The sequence below is a fragment of the Cibotium barometz genome, chromosome 5 (genome assembly GCF_041138505.1).
Source record: "Cibotium barometz isolate CiBa-2024 chromosome 5, ASM4113850v1, whole genome shotgun sequence".
In the NCBI taxonomy this organism is placed as follows: Eukaryota; Viridiplantae; Streptophyta; class Polypodiopsida; order Cyatheales; family Cibotiaceae; genus Cibotium; species Cibotium barometz.
The window spans coordinates 34,369,118-34,380,252 of record NC_141050.1 but is presented as its reverse complement, the minus strand read 5'-3'; the positions used below and the strand labels follow the sequence as shown (position 1 = coordinate 34,380,252).

At 42.9% G+C, this 11,135-nt stretch overlaps 2 protein-coding genes across 2 annotated transcripts; both read right to left on the bottom strand.

Annotated features, from left to right (window-relative positions):
- Positions 1 to 5,535: 5,535 nt before the first annotated feature.
- On the bottom strand, positions 5,536 to 7,493 carry LOC147638398 (fasciclin-like arabinogalactan protein 4). Its single transcript, XM_086798324.1, has one exon. The coding sequence runs from the start codon at positions 7,023 to 7,025 to the stop codon at positions 5,586 to 5,588; it is 1,440 nt and encodes a 479-aa protein (XP_086654450.1). The 5' UTR covers positions 7,026 to 7,493; the 3' UTR covers positions 5,536 to 5,585.
- A 150-nt stretch (positions 7,494 to 7,643) lies between these two features.
- On the bottom strand, positions 7,644 to 9,443 carry LOC147638397 (uncharacterized). The gene has a single exon (XM_086798325.1). It carries the CDS (start codon positions 9,441 to 9,443, stop codon positions 8,730 to 8,732), a length of 714 nt encoding a protein of 237 aa, XP_086654451.1. The 3' UTR covers positions 7,644 to 8,729.
- Positions 9,444 to 11,135: the final 1,692 nt, after the last annotated feature.

Sequence of the window (11,135 nt, the reverse complement as noted above, 5' to 3'; positions counted from 1 at the left end):
TTTTAAAAAAGGTGTAACTATGTAAAAATTGCTCTTAGTTAGGTAAAAGTATTTTTTTTAAATATTAAATCGAGAACATTGGTTTCGTCCCTAAATATTAAGGCTTACATGCATTTATATATATATATATATATATATATATATATATATATATATATATATATATATATATATATATATATATATATATATATATATAAGGCTTAGGAGAACACGTGCAAATGTGTGTGCATGTAAATAGTGTAAAATGTGTGTGCATGTAAATAGTGTAAAATGTGTAAATTAGAATTGGATGGTTTAGAAAATTTGTGAGAAAAATAATTAAATTAAGAGTCCATTTCTTATTAAAAATTAATCGGTTAAGGTTCCCATCGAAAGAAAATTGAATTTAGGTCAAAATTTTATACCATGTGTGTGCACATGTGTATGTGTACATGTGTGATGAGCACCCTAATCCTAAGGGAATTTATACAATCTAAGTACATATTTAATTCCAGTGTATAGGAATTACTATAAGGTCATGTGCATGGTCAGAAATAATGTGGTTGACACCATCAAGAAATAATTAATCAAAAGGGTCAAATGTGTGCACATAAATTAAATAGGTCTCAGGTTAAATGGTGAAGGTCCAAAAAACCATGGTTTATTTGAAACCACAATGGAATAAGGATGAGTGGTAAGTGGTAAGCTTGAAAATGGTTTTAGGTTATAGTGTTTTGCTAGAAGTATTTAATAAATGGTATTATGCAGTGGGTGGTGTCGGGATCCCTTCTTTTAGTTACATTAGTGCATGGTGGCTTATGCATAAGTTAAACAACCCTAGCCCATCAAATTCAATTAGTTCAACTCAAACCATCACCTTTAGCCTCCATTTGCTTGAGTTAATAGTAGTGAACTGATTTCCATGGTGTGCTATACCCTAGCCCACCAAATTCAATTAGTTCAACTCAAACCATCACCTTTAGCCTCCATTTGCTTGAGTTAATAGTAGTGAACTGATTTCCATGGTGTGCTATACCATACATGGGTCATCTTCATGCGTAGGGTGTGTTGTTAGGCTAGAAAAGGGCCCCCGTCTCTTCATTGTTCACACGCCTCCTTCTTGGAGCCTAGATGTTAGTATTTTGGCCATAAACTCTCTTACAGTACTATCTTACACCTCTTACATGTCATAGTACCCTATGACTAGTCAAACTAGTTTGTTTACATCACTCTTTAGCTTGAGGGGGCATTGTTTCCAAGGAGAAATAGGCATGGAGTTTTTCTTGGATTTGGAAGACTTCTCTACACCCTACAACACCCATACATCAAGCTTGGACATATTTTCAAGTAGGTGATTTAAGCCTTGTTTGTATTTTTTTTAAATTTGAAGTACATATGTCCTTTTTTGTACAATTGAACCCCTGTCTTTCAATTTCATTCTTTTTGTTTACATTTTAGCCTTCTATCAATTCATAGTAAGAAATATTATTAAATCAAATTGGTATGTCCTTTTCAACCTGAGAAACCCTTAAGTCCTTTTCAACCTGAGAAACCCTTAAGTCCCTAATTCAATATATTATTACTATAAGGTGTGTGCAGTCAACCATAGGCTACATATTTATTAATACATGGAAAAACCTTTGAAAATGATCTTTTACATTAGTCTATGACCCCTTGCATCATTAATTAAATGCAATAAACTTTAGGAATTGGTTTTCCCTTTCCTCCCCCCAAAGTTCTACCTTAGATTAGTTTTCGATGAATAAATTAGGCTAGGGATGCAAGTCAAGTTTAAAGATTTAAGATCAAGTCAAAACTCCTCAAGTTTCTTTGGCCCAAGGACTCTAGGCTAAGCATACAAGTAAAGTCCCCAAGGTTTGAACTCAAGTCCAAAACTTCCTAGATTGATTTGGGCCTCAAGACTCAAGTCTAGGGATGTAGACTCGAGTCTCTTAAGATTTGGATTCAACTCCGAAACTCCTTAAATTGGACTCTAGGCTAGGAATGCAAGCCAAATCTCGCACTCAAGTCTAAATCGTAGATTTATTTAGGCCCACCAAGGACTCTAGGCTGGGGACGCAAGGAAAGTCTTAAGATTCACACTCAAGTCTAAATTTACTTAGTTTTATTTAGGCCCACCAAGGACTCTAGGCTAGGGATGCAAGGAAAGTCTTAAGATTTGACTCTAGGCTAGGGATGCAAGCCAAGTCTCAAGATTCACACTCAAGTCTAAATTTCCTTAGATTTATTTAGGCCCACCAAGGACTCTGGTGGGGGGTTGGGGATGCAAGGAAAGTCTTAAGATTTAGATCCAAGTCCAAAACTTCTTAGATTGATTTTTTTCCAAAGATTCTATCTAGGGATTCATAAATTCAAGTCTAAATCAAGATCAAAACTCCGTAATTGATTTGGAAGAGAGGAATCTAGACTACGAATGTAAAACTTTGGACTCATGGTCAAAACTCCTAAGATTGATTTGGGCCCAAGGGCTCTAGGAGCTAAGGGATGTAAGCCAACTCCAAATATCCTTAGATTTGGATGGGTAGTATGGAACAAATGTAAGTTGGTCTTGTCCCAAGATTTAGATACAAGTGCAAGTTGGTCTTCCCCCAAGATTTAGATACAAGTCCAATTCTCATTTAATTTATTTGTTGAAAAAACTTGAGGCTAAGGTATAAGCCTAATCCCTATATTTGGCTAAAGCTTCATAGATTGCTTTTGGCCCCAAGATTTGCGTCTAGGGTAGGGATACAATTCTCATTTAATTTATTTGTTGAAAAAACTTGAGGCTAAGGTACAAGCCTAATCCCTATATTTGGCTAAAGCTTCATAGATTGATTTTGGCCCCAAGATTTGGCTCTAGGGTAGGGATACAAGCCAAGTCCTAGTATTTAAACACATGTCCAAATCTTGTACTGGAGATGACTAGGACTTTGCTTGATTTGGACATTATTGTGTCTAAAGCTCTATTGATTCATTTGGCATAAGACTCTAGGATGGGGACACAAGGCAAGCCCAAGGTTTGGAAGCAAGTCCAAAACTTCTAAAGGTGACAAGGGATTTATGTTAAGATTTGGGCTTAGGACTAGAACTCCTTCGTTTGATTTGACACATGAATTTTAGGGTGGGAATATAAGCCTACTTCAAAGATTTGGACACTAGTACTCTAATTCGTTTAGCTTTTAGATGGAGATACAAAGTCTAATTCCAAGATGCTAGGACAAGTCTAAATATCATCTCTAAAATATATGTTTGATAAGGCCCAAGAGCTCTATATATGGTTGAAAGATAAATCCCATGTTTTGGCAGTATGTGCATAAGTAGAATAATTAATAATGTCTTGGATGTTAACTCTAACATTAGGTATTTCAATAATGATTATGGTTAAATTGACAAGTTTATATTAAAAGTTCATTGACACTTGATCAAAGGCATCTTAATCAAAGGTTAATAGATATACCTTTATATCCTTAGGTAATCAACCACTTTACCCTTTGTAGCCGTAGGTAATCAACCACATCAACAAAGATACCAAAATAATGCTCACGTCGCGCATTCTACAAGTTTCAACTTGGGATTTCATAAAAAGCACACAAAATTGGAAACTTCAAAAGAAATCTATACATTCTCTCTCTCTCTCTCTCTCTCTCTCTCTCTCTCTCTCTCTCTCTCACACACACACACATACACATAATTAAAGGCATCCACATTGATGGGTATGTGCAAATCACTGTCAAAAATAAACTTTTTTCTAACCAGTGAGAAAAAGGATGACCTTCAATATCAATCGGCCTTTATTTAGAAAATGCATAGGTTAATCAATTTTATAACTAAAATTTAAAAAAGTTGAATCTTTAAATTCAAGGCGGCTGAGCAAAATTTTCTCTTGAAAATCACACTTAAGGACTTTTTTTTCTGACATTAGTGCAAATCATAACAATGAGGCCAAACTTATGATCATCTCACTGCTGATGCACCTACTTCCAAACTTGTAAAAGCATACAAACCATGTTAAAACTTTTAAACAAATCCTTATATCACTGCGCACAGAGAGTAAATGTATCCTTGTAAAGGTGATGTGCAAACCACATCAAATAGGACCCCATTATCTTTTTTAAAAATTAATTACTATGGAATATGCCTTTAGATTAAGGTTTTAGAGATGTTGAATTAGCTCAAGATTTTGGGCGATTTGGACATGATTATGATGGAGTAATTACACGTAGGGTGATTTAATTTTTTTATGATTCTGTGATGGTCTAGGGCTCTCTCTCTCTCTCTCTCTCTCTCTCTCTCTCGGCCTTGTGCTTCCTACAGAGTCCCCTCTTGCCTATGGTCTATCTATCTCCCGCACATCTCTCTATCTCTCTCTCCGAAGCTAGGAGGTTCTAGCAACACACAACAAGGGGGGGACGCACATAGCTAAGCTTTGGGGAGGCACTGAAGTGATTCAAACTGGTTGAGAGGAGGAGGAGCTAGGTGGAGGAGGAGGAGAAGGATGCGAGGGTAGACCAAGGAGGAGAAAGAGGAGGAGGAGGAGGAGGAGTGCTGGATAGGGCCAAGAGGAAGAGGAGGAGGAGGAGGAGGAGTGCTAGATAGGGCCGAGAGGAGGAGGAGGAGGGGAGGGGTTATTTGAAACCTATATATTAAGGTTTCGAATAACCTTATATATTAAGGTTGAAAACCTTGACTTTTGTGCCCCATAGTTAATTACCATTGCTAGAGTGAATAGGAGAGCAAGTATCCAATCGAGAAAGAGACTATGTGCACATCAAAACAAAGAGGGCAAACTTATGATCACCTCGCTGATCCACCTACTTTGGGACTTGTAAAAGCACACAAGCCATGTTAACCCTTCAAACAAATCTATGTTATATCGCTCTGCACAGAGAGTAAATGTTTCTTTATTGAAGGCAATATGCAAACCATTTGTATATCTCTATATCATCTTAAGGAAGAGTTTCACAAAGCTACCATGTGGCATGAATTTGGAGGTTCAAGAAGAGGAGGAGGAGGTTGAGGAGGTTGGGGTAAAATTAAAACCAACTAGGATGAAGAAAGAGGCCATATAAATAATAATTGCCCTACCAACTTAGGGACTTTAAAAAGCCATACAAACTTTTTAAACAATAAGAAAACACTTTCTCTCTCTCTCTCTCTCTCTCTCTCTCTCTCTCTGTGGCAATCCATCCAACTATAACCATCTCCTTGAAGGTACCAAGTGCATCAAATTGGTAACTAATGAAGCTTTTCATTGACTTAATTCGTGATACATACACCAAGATAGTTTCCCAACGAAGAGGTACGAAATAACAAAACCACGAAATACCAATCACAAAATCAATGCACAGTTAATGTTATAAAGAAATGAATTGTTGCCAATAAAGCATAACAAGTGGATAATGAAGGCTTGAGAGTCGAGACTCTTCACTCCCAAGAGTAAGTGTTCGAAAAAAAAAAAGTTCAGTGTAATTTGCACTTGCATGTTTTGAAAAATACCTTCAAATTTAAACTTGAAGGTACAAATAGCTCGAAGTTATAGACACTTGCATGTTTTGAAAAATACCTTCAAATTTAAACTTGAAGGTACAAATACCTCGAAGTTATAGAACAAAAACCTTCAGATTGCAAGATTTTCCTCCACAAATACTTTCACAATTTTTAGATGAAGGTTTTAGGAGAAGAGTAACTAAAAAGACGCAGAAAAAGAATGCTGCAGAGTTTGGTGAGACTGTGTGTGATAATGAAGAAAGTGGGAGTGTGGTTGGAGCAGACGTAGGGGTAGATAAAAAGTTAGGGGAGGCTGCTACATCTGGGCCGGAAGACGCTGTGTTTGGCGGAGACGCTGGTGCGAAAGACGGCGGCAGAACGGACGGCGTTGTTGGGTTCACAGATGGCGGCGGCTCTGGAGACTTCAACGGCGGAGTTGGTGGCGAGAAAGACGACGACGGCGCGTTTCGGCCGCTATTATGGCGGGCGTCGCTGAATAAGCTCTTGGGAAGGAGGACCTTGTCGATGACGAAGATGGAGACGGGCTTCTCTTCTAGAACGGTGTCGATAACAGGCGCCACGACGACCCCTGTGTAGATTGTGAAGACCCCATTTACGCTGGTCACATTGACGGTGAATTGGCCGGCACCCCCGCTGCGGGGGTCCGACGTGGCAACGGTAGGGGCTGCTGGATTCTTGAACTCCTTGAGGGTTCCCAGGGCGTAGTAGGTGTTGAGGGCGTGGTACTCGAGCACCAGAATTTTCTGCTGAGCTGTCAATTTCTGCAGCGATGATGAGGGCAGGGCTGCAAACGCCTCGTCAGCAGGGGCAAAGATCGTTATCCCCTCTTTGCTCTCGCTGCCCTGAAACGTCCGATCCACTCCCGTCGCTTGCAAGAACGCCACAAACGTGTTGAACCTGCCAGCGCGGACCAACTCGTCCGTTATGTTGATCTGTGGATACGGGGGCGGTGGAGATTGCGCCAGCTGTGGGGGTACCAGCACCTTGTCCACCTGCAAGACGCTGATGTTGTAGGGGAAGAGTGACAGCGTGGCAATGATGGTGGCGTTCGGGGGCGATCCCCGAAATGGAAGGCCGACGCCCACATTGCCGTTGGACTCCACAGTGAGGCTCACCCAGCCGAGCTCTCCGGCTGCTCTGCCCGTGGTTTGGTAGAGTGTGGTTACCAGTTGGCCGGGCGGGCGGAGCCTAATGTCCGGGACGTCCATGTACTCGAGGAGGACGTGGTAGCGCAGTGTGTCCGAGATCTGCTGGGCTGGGATGCCGCCGCCCTCGTAGCCGGCCAAAAGGGGGGCCAGGGCGCTGTCACTGGGTGCCAGCACAGTGATAGAGGAGCGGGAGTTGATCTCGGCCGCCACGCTGGTGCTGGACAGGAGGCGGTTGAAGAGCGAGAAGCCGCTTATCCGCTCAAGAATAAGTGTGATGTTCTGCTGCGGGTCGGTCAAGGCGGCGGAAGGACGCGGGGAGCAGCAACAGAGAAGCAACACAAGACGGAAGGGAGTGAGAGGAGTGTAGACAGCGGCAGGCGGCATCGTGGGGCGGGCGCAGGGAAAGTGAATGTGGGATGGGCAGGTGAGTGATGTAGGGAGAACGGGCGCGCGCCCCTGTGTGTTGTGAGTCCGTGAGTATCCGTTGGAGTCTGGACTCTTGGAGCGTCGGAGCGTACGGTAGTTCGTTGCCTGGCTGTAATGACATTATCATAGATTTTAGTAGAACTCCTGTAGAAGGTAATCGTGCACGGCCTATACCTATATATGATAAAATCGTTTTTTTTAATTAAAAAATAAGAAGGATGAGTTCAAAACTCACCTTACTCTCACCCTTAACTCCCAAGGGCTGGCATTAAAGAAACAAACCTCCTCACATGGAAAAAAAAACAAGGATAAAGCCCATAGGAAAAACTTCAAAAGTGGGCTACTTCATTTAGGCCTTGCTCACAAGTGAATGCTCCACATGAGGTGGCAACAGCCTACTCTACCCAAAGAAGGGTCACAACACGCAATCACCACACTCCACCACCAAATGCTAGCTCATGCCCCTAGTACAATAATTTTGCTAGTGGCATGGACAAGCTAGTCACCAAGCAGACAAACCAAAATAAACCAACCCTTTCATGCCATTTGAAAGTACCACTAGGCTGTTGCCAACTCTTCCATAAGCGCGGTGAATTGAATTAGAATAGAACAAAAATTACATCAGCTGGAGCATGGAGAGCATCCAGGGAGAAACCATAGTACCAGACAGGGGTGAATCTATACGACCAGGATACAACCAACCAGGATACAACCAGTCAAGGGGCAGACAAGAGAAAGTGGCCAGGAGCTGGGAATACAAGGGGCTTCTACAAAACAGGGTGAATAGCATGTGAGAGTTCATGGGGGCTGTAGGGAGGGCAGCCAACTCAGCCTGCACACTCTCCAAGAAGCAACGTCCTTCCATAATCCGGGTCCAGGTGGTGGATCTCAATGTCCAGGCTCTTTTCCCGTTCATCTCTGGTCAAGTAGTGATCTCTGAACGCTTCATTGAGCTTTGTTGCAAGCAGATGAGTGTGATAGAACTCGGTGTCCTTTAGGACAGCCTTCTTGGTCTTGTAGCTGGTTACTTCGTCTTCTATAACTGTTATAGCCAGGTGATCTTTCTAGTCAGTAGCCATTAGAAGCAGGGAGGTTGTCAATCTCCGACTGGAGATCATCCAAAAACTGGTTGCCTTCCTCAATCTGTGACTCCAGGTGGCTGATATTGATTTCTAGATCCTTCTCCCACTCATCCCTCATGCGTTGTCGATCCTCAGGGTCTTCGTTGGGGGGACAGTTGGCCACAAATCGTGAGTAGTGGTAGTCAACGTCGCTGAGGAGAGCCTTCTTGGTGCGGTAGATAGCCAACTCATCTGCTGCTACCTTCAGTGCCTGTAAGTTGACATCATAAAAGAATATTCTCAGACTTGGCGTTTGGGAAGGCCCCTCGAACAGCATGAAGTTCCTCTGTCTCCAAATAATCCAGAGGAGTTCCCCCTGGCTTTATTCCAGAAAAGGCTAAGATAGCCTACAAAATCACCTAGAAGAACCTGTTTCCAGCTGGGAGAGAAACCTAAGACTTTAATCAAAGGTGCAAATACATTTTTATTAGCAGGACATGCTAGAAACAAATGGAATATGTCTTCAATCTCTCCGTTGCATCTGCAACATCTGCCATCACCTAGTTGGGCCTGAATAATCCTTTTGCCCGTCCAGGTGGCTTTATGAAGGATAAGCCACATTAGAACCGACTAAGGAAGGAGCCCAGATGGACTGAAGCTTGAAGTTCCATTGCTTTGCAGAGTAATTAACCTTCCACCTTCTGTTCAGCATGACATGTAGGGGGGAGGAAAGGTCAGGAGGGTCCCAAGTCGGATGCTCGAGTTTGTACCCACCTTTCCAGGTGAAGGCGCGAATATCAAGCTTAGTGTATCTCTGTAGAGTCCAGATGAGGTCTGGAGGGAACTCTCTTATCCTAGATCTAATAATAGGGGGATCACACGGGTGAGCTTTGAACTTCAGAGAGAGATCCAAGTTGCTGAGCCAGTCTTGCTCGTGAGGGTCCCAAAGCTGATGCCAGGTCCTGAGTCCCTTTTTGTGAAGGGTTAAGGCTCTTCTTCTGTAGTTAGGAGATATTCCTGGAATATTCAGTGCCGGCCACCAGATGGAGTCTCCAAGGGGAAGACTAAAGCTGTGTTTGGAAAGAGGGTTAATTGTTAGGGCAGCTCGGTGTTTGTTCCAGGCTTGAACCAAGGAGCGCAGAAGATCAGAGCCGTGAGAGGTAATAGTGCCTTTTCCAAATAGAATAGTTGATAGGGGGAGGTTAGCCCAACCTGAGAACTCGTGAAGTTTGAACTTGTGATGGTTTCTGAGCAACAAGGAGGCCCATTCTTCTTGGGGATTTGTGACTGCAGATAGGAGAAGCTTAACAGCCATCTTGTCAGCGATAGTTTTCAGGTCCTTGATGCCCAATCCTCCTTGGTCTTTGGGGAGAGTGCATATTTCCCATGAAACTTTGGCAGCTTTTTGGACAAAAGGGTCACCAGCCCGTAGAAAATTCCTGCAGATCTTGGAAATACTCTGAAGGTGGCTGTCGGTAGGTCGCCAACATCCAAAAAAGAAGATTACGTAGGCATTGAGAAAGTGGTTGATGACCAAAACTCTCCCTGTGCTAGTGAGTGTTGAAAGCCTATCCATCTGTTTAGCTTGGTTCTAAACTTGTTGCATACCCATTCCCATCTTTTTTTGAGGGAAACTCCAAAGCCCATGGGGATGCCAAGCCTGAAGATCTGTCCTTCCTGGATGATCTTGCAACTTGATTCAGTCACCCAGTCAGGAAGGGAAGAGGAAGTGTAGACTCCTGTTTTGCTGTGGTTGATTTTGGACCCAGAGGCTAGACAGAACAAATCCATTACTGACCAAAACTCCTTAAGTGAAAGTTCATCATCACTGGCCAATAAGGTGTTGGTATCATCAGCGAATTAAGAGAGACACTGTTGTTTCTCAGACCTAGGGAGTCTTATGCCCTTGATACGGCCCCTTTGTATCCTGTCTCTTATGAGGCAATTGAGGCTATTTGCGGCAATAGCGAACAAGAGAGGAGCTAAAGGGCAACCTTGGCGAACCGACCTCAGTAGATTGAAAGGGCTTGACAGTTTACCATTAAGAGCAACTCTTGCTCTTGCATTCCCAAAAAGGGTTTTAATAAAAAGAATCATTTGTTGGCCAAAACCCATGGTGTCCAGGCATCGAATAATGAAGGACCACTCGAGTCTATCATAGGCCTTGTCAAAGTCAATCTTAACGAAGACAAAATTCTGCCCTGACTCAGTGGCATATTCAAAACCTTCCCATAGAGAAATCACTGCTTCAACAAGTTTGCAGCCCTTGATGAACCCTTTTTGTTCAGAGGATATCCATTTCATCAGAAGGACGCAAATCCTATTGGACACAGCCTTGGCAAAGATCTTGTAAGCGGTGTTAAGCATAGTGAGCGGCCTCCAGTTCGCTAGATCATCCTTAGCCCCTCTCTTGTGAAGGAGTTTAATAACCCCTGTCTGTGTTGATAGCACAAGGCAGAGCATGGTGCCTAATAGATTCTTCCCAGACTGCCAGCAAATAAGGAGAGACGAGCTCCTTAAAACACAAGAAAAATTCAGAGGGTAGCCCATCAAGACCTGGAGTCTTGTTTGGTTTCATTTGTTCAATGGATTCATAGAGATCGGAGAGGATTAGAGGAGACTCCGCTCGTTCAGCTTCATCTTCAGGGATGACTCGGATTCTGTTAGAGAGGACTTCAATTCTGGCATCTACCATCTCCAAAGAGAGGGTTTCTGGGGGGCTGAAGAGGTTACTGAAGTGAATCCGTACAAATTCCAGATTTTGGTCATCTGACGTGATCCGAGAAGGGGAGTTGAAGAAGGGAGTCCTTTCCCTATCATTCTTTTTGTGTAGGGCTTTGAACATCTCCTTGGTGGGACGGTCTACCTTTCCAGCCCACCACTGTTTGTAGAAGGACGAGGTGTGCTTGAACATGATCTCCTCTTCCTGTTCTAATTTTTGACGAAGAGCGGTGATGGTAGATTGACTTTGAACAAAGGGTTCAGAGGCTTCCAGGGTGGCAAGCTC

Bases quoted from the DNA above. Each gene is read 5' to 3' on its own strand.
- LOC147638397 (XM_086798325.1), bottom strand. From the start codon at position 9,443: ATGGCTGTTAAGCTTCTCCTATCTGCAGTCACAAATCCCCAAGAAGAA.
- LOC147638398 (XM_086798324.1), bottom strand. From the start codon at position 7,025: ATGCCGCCTGCCGCTGTCTACACTCCTCTCACTCCCTTCCGTCTTGTG.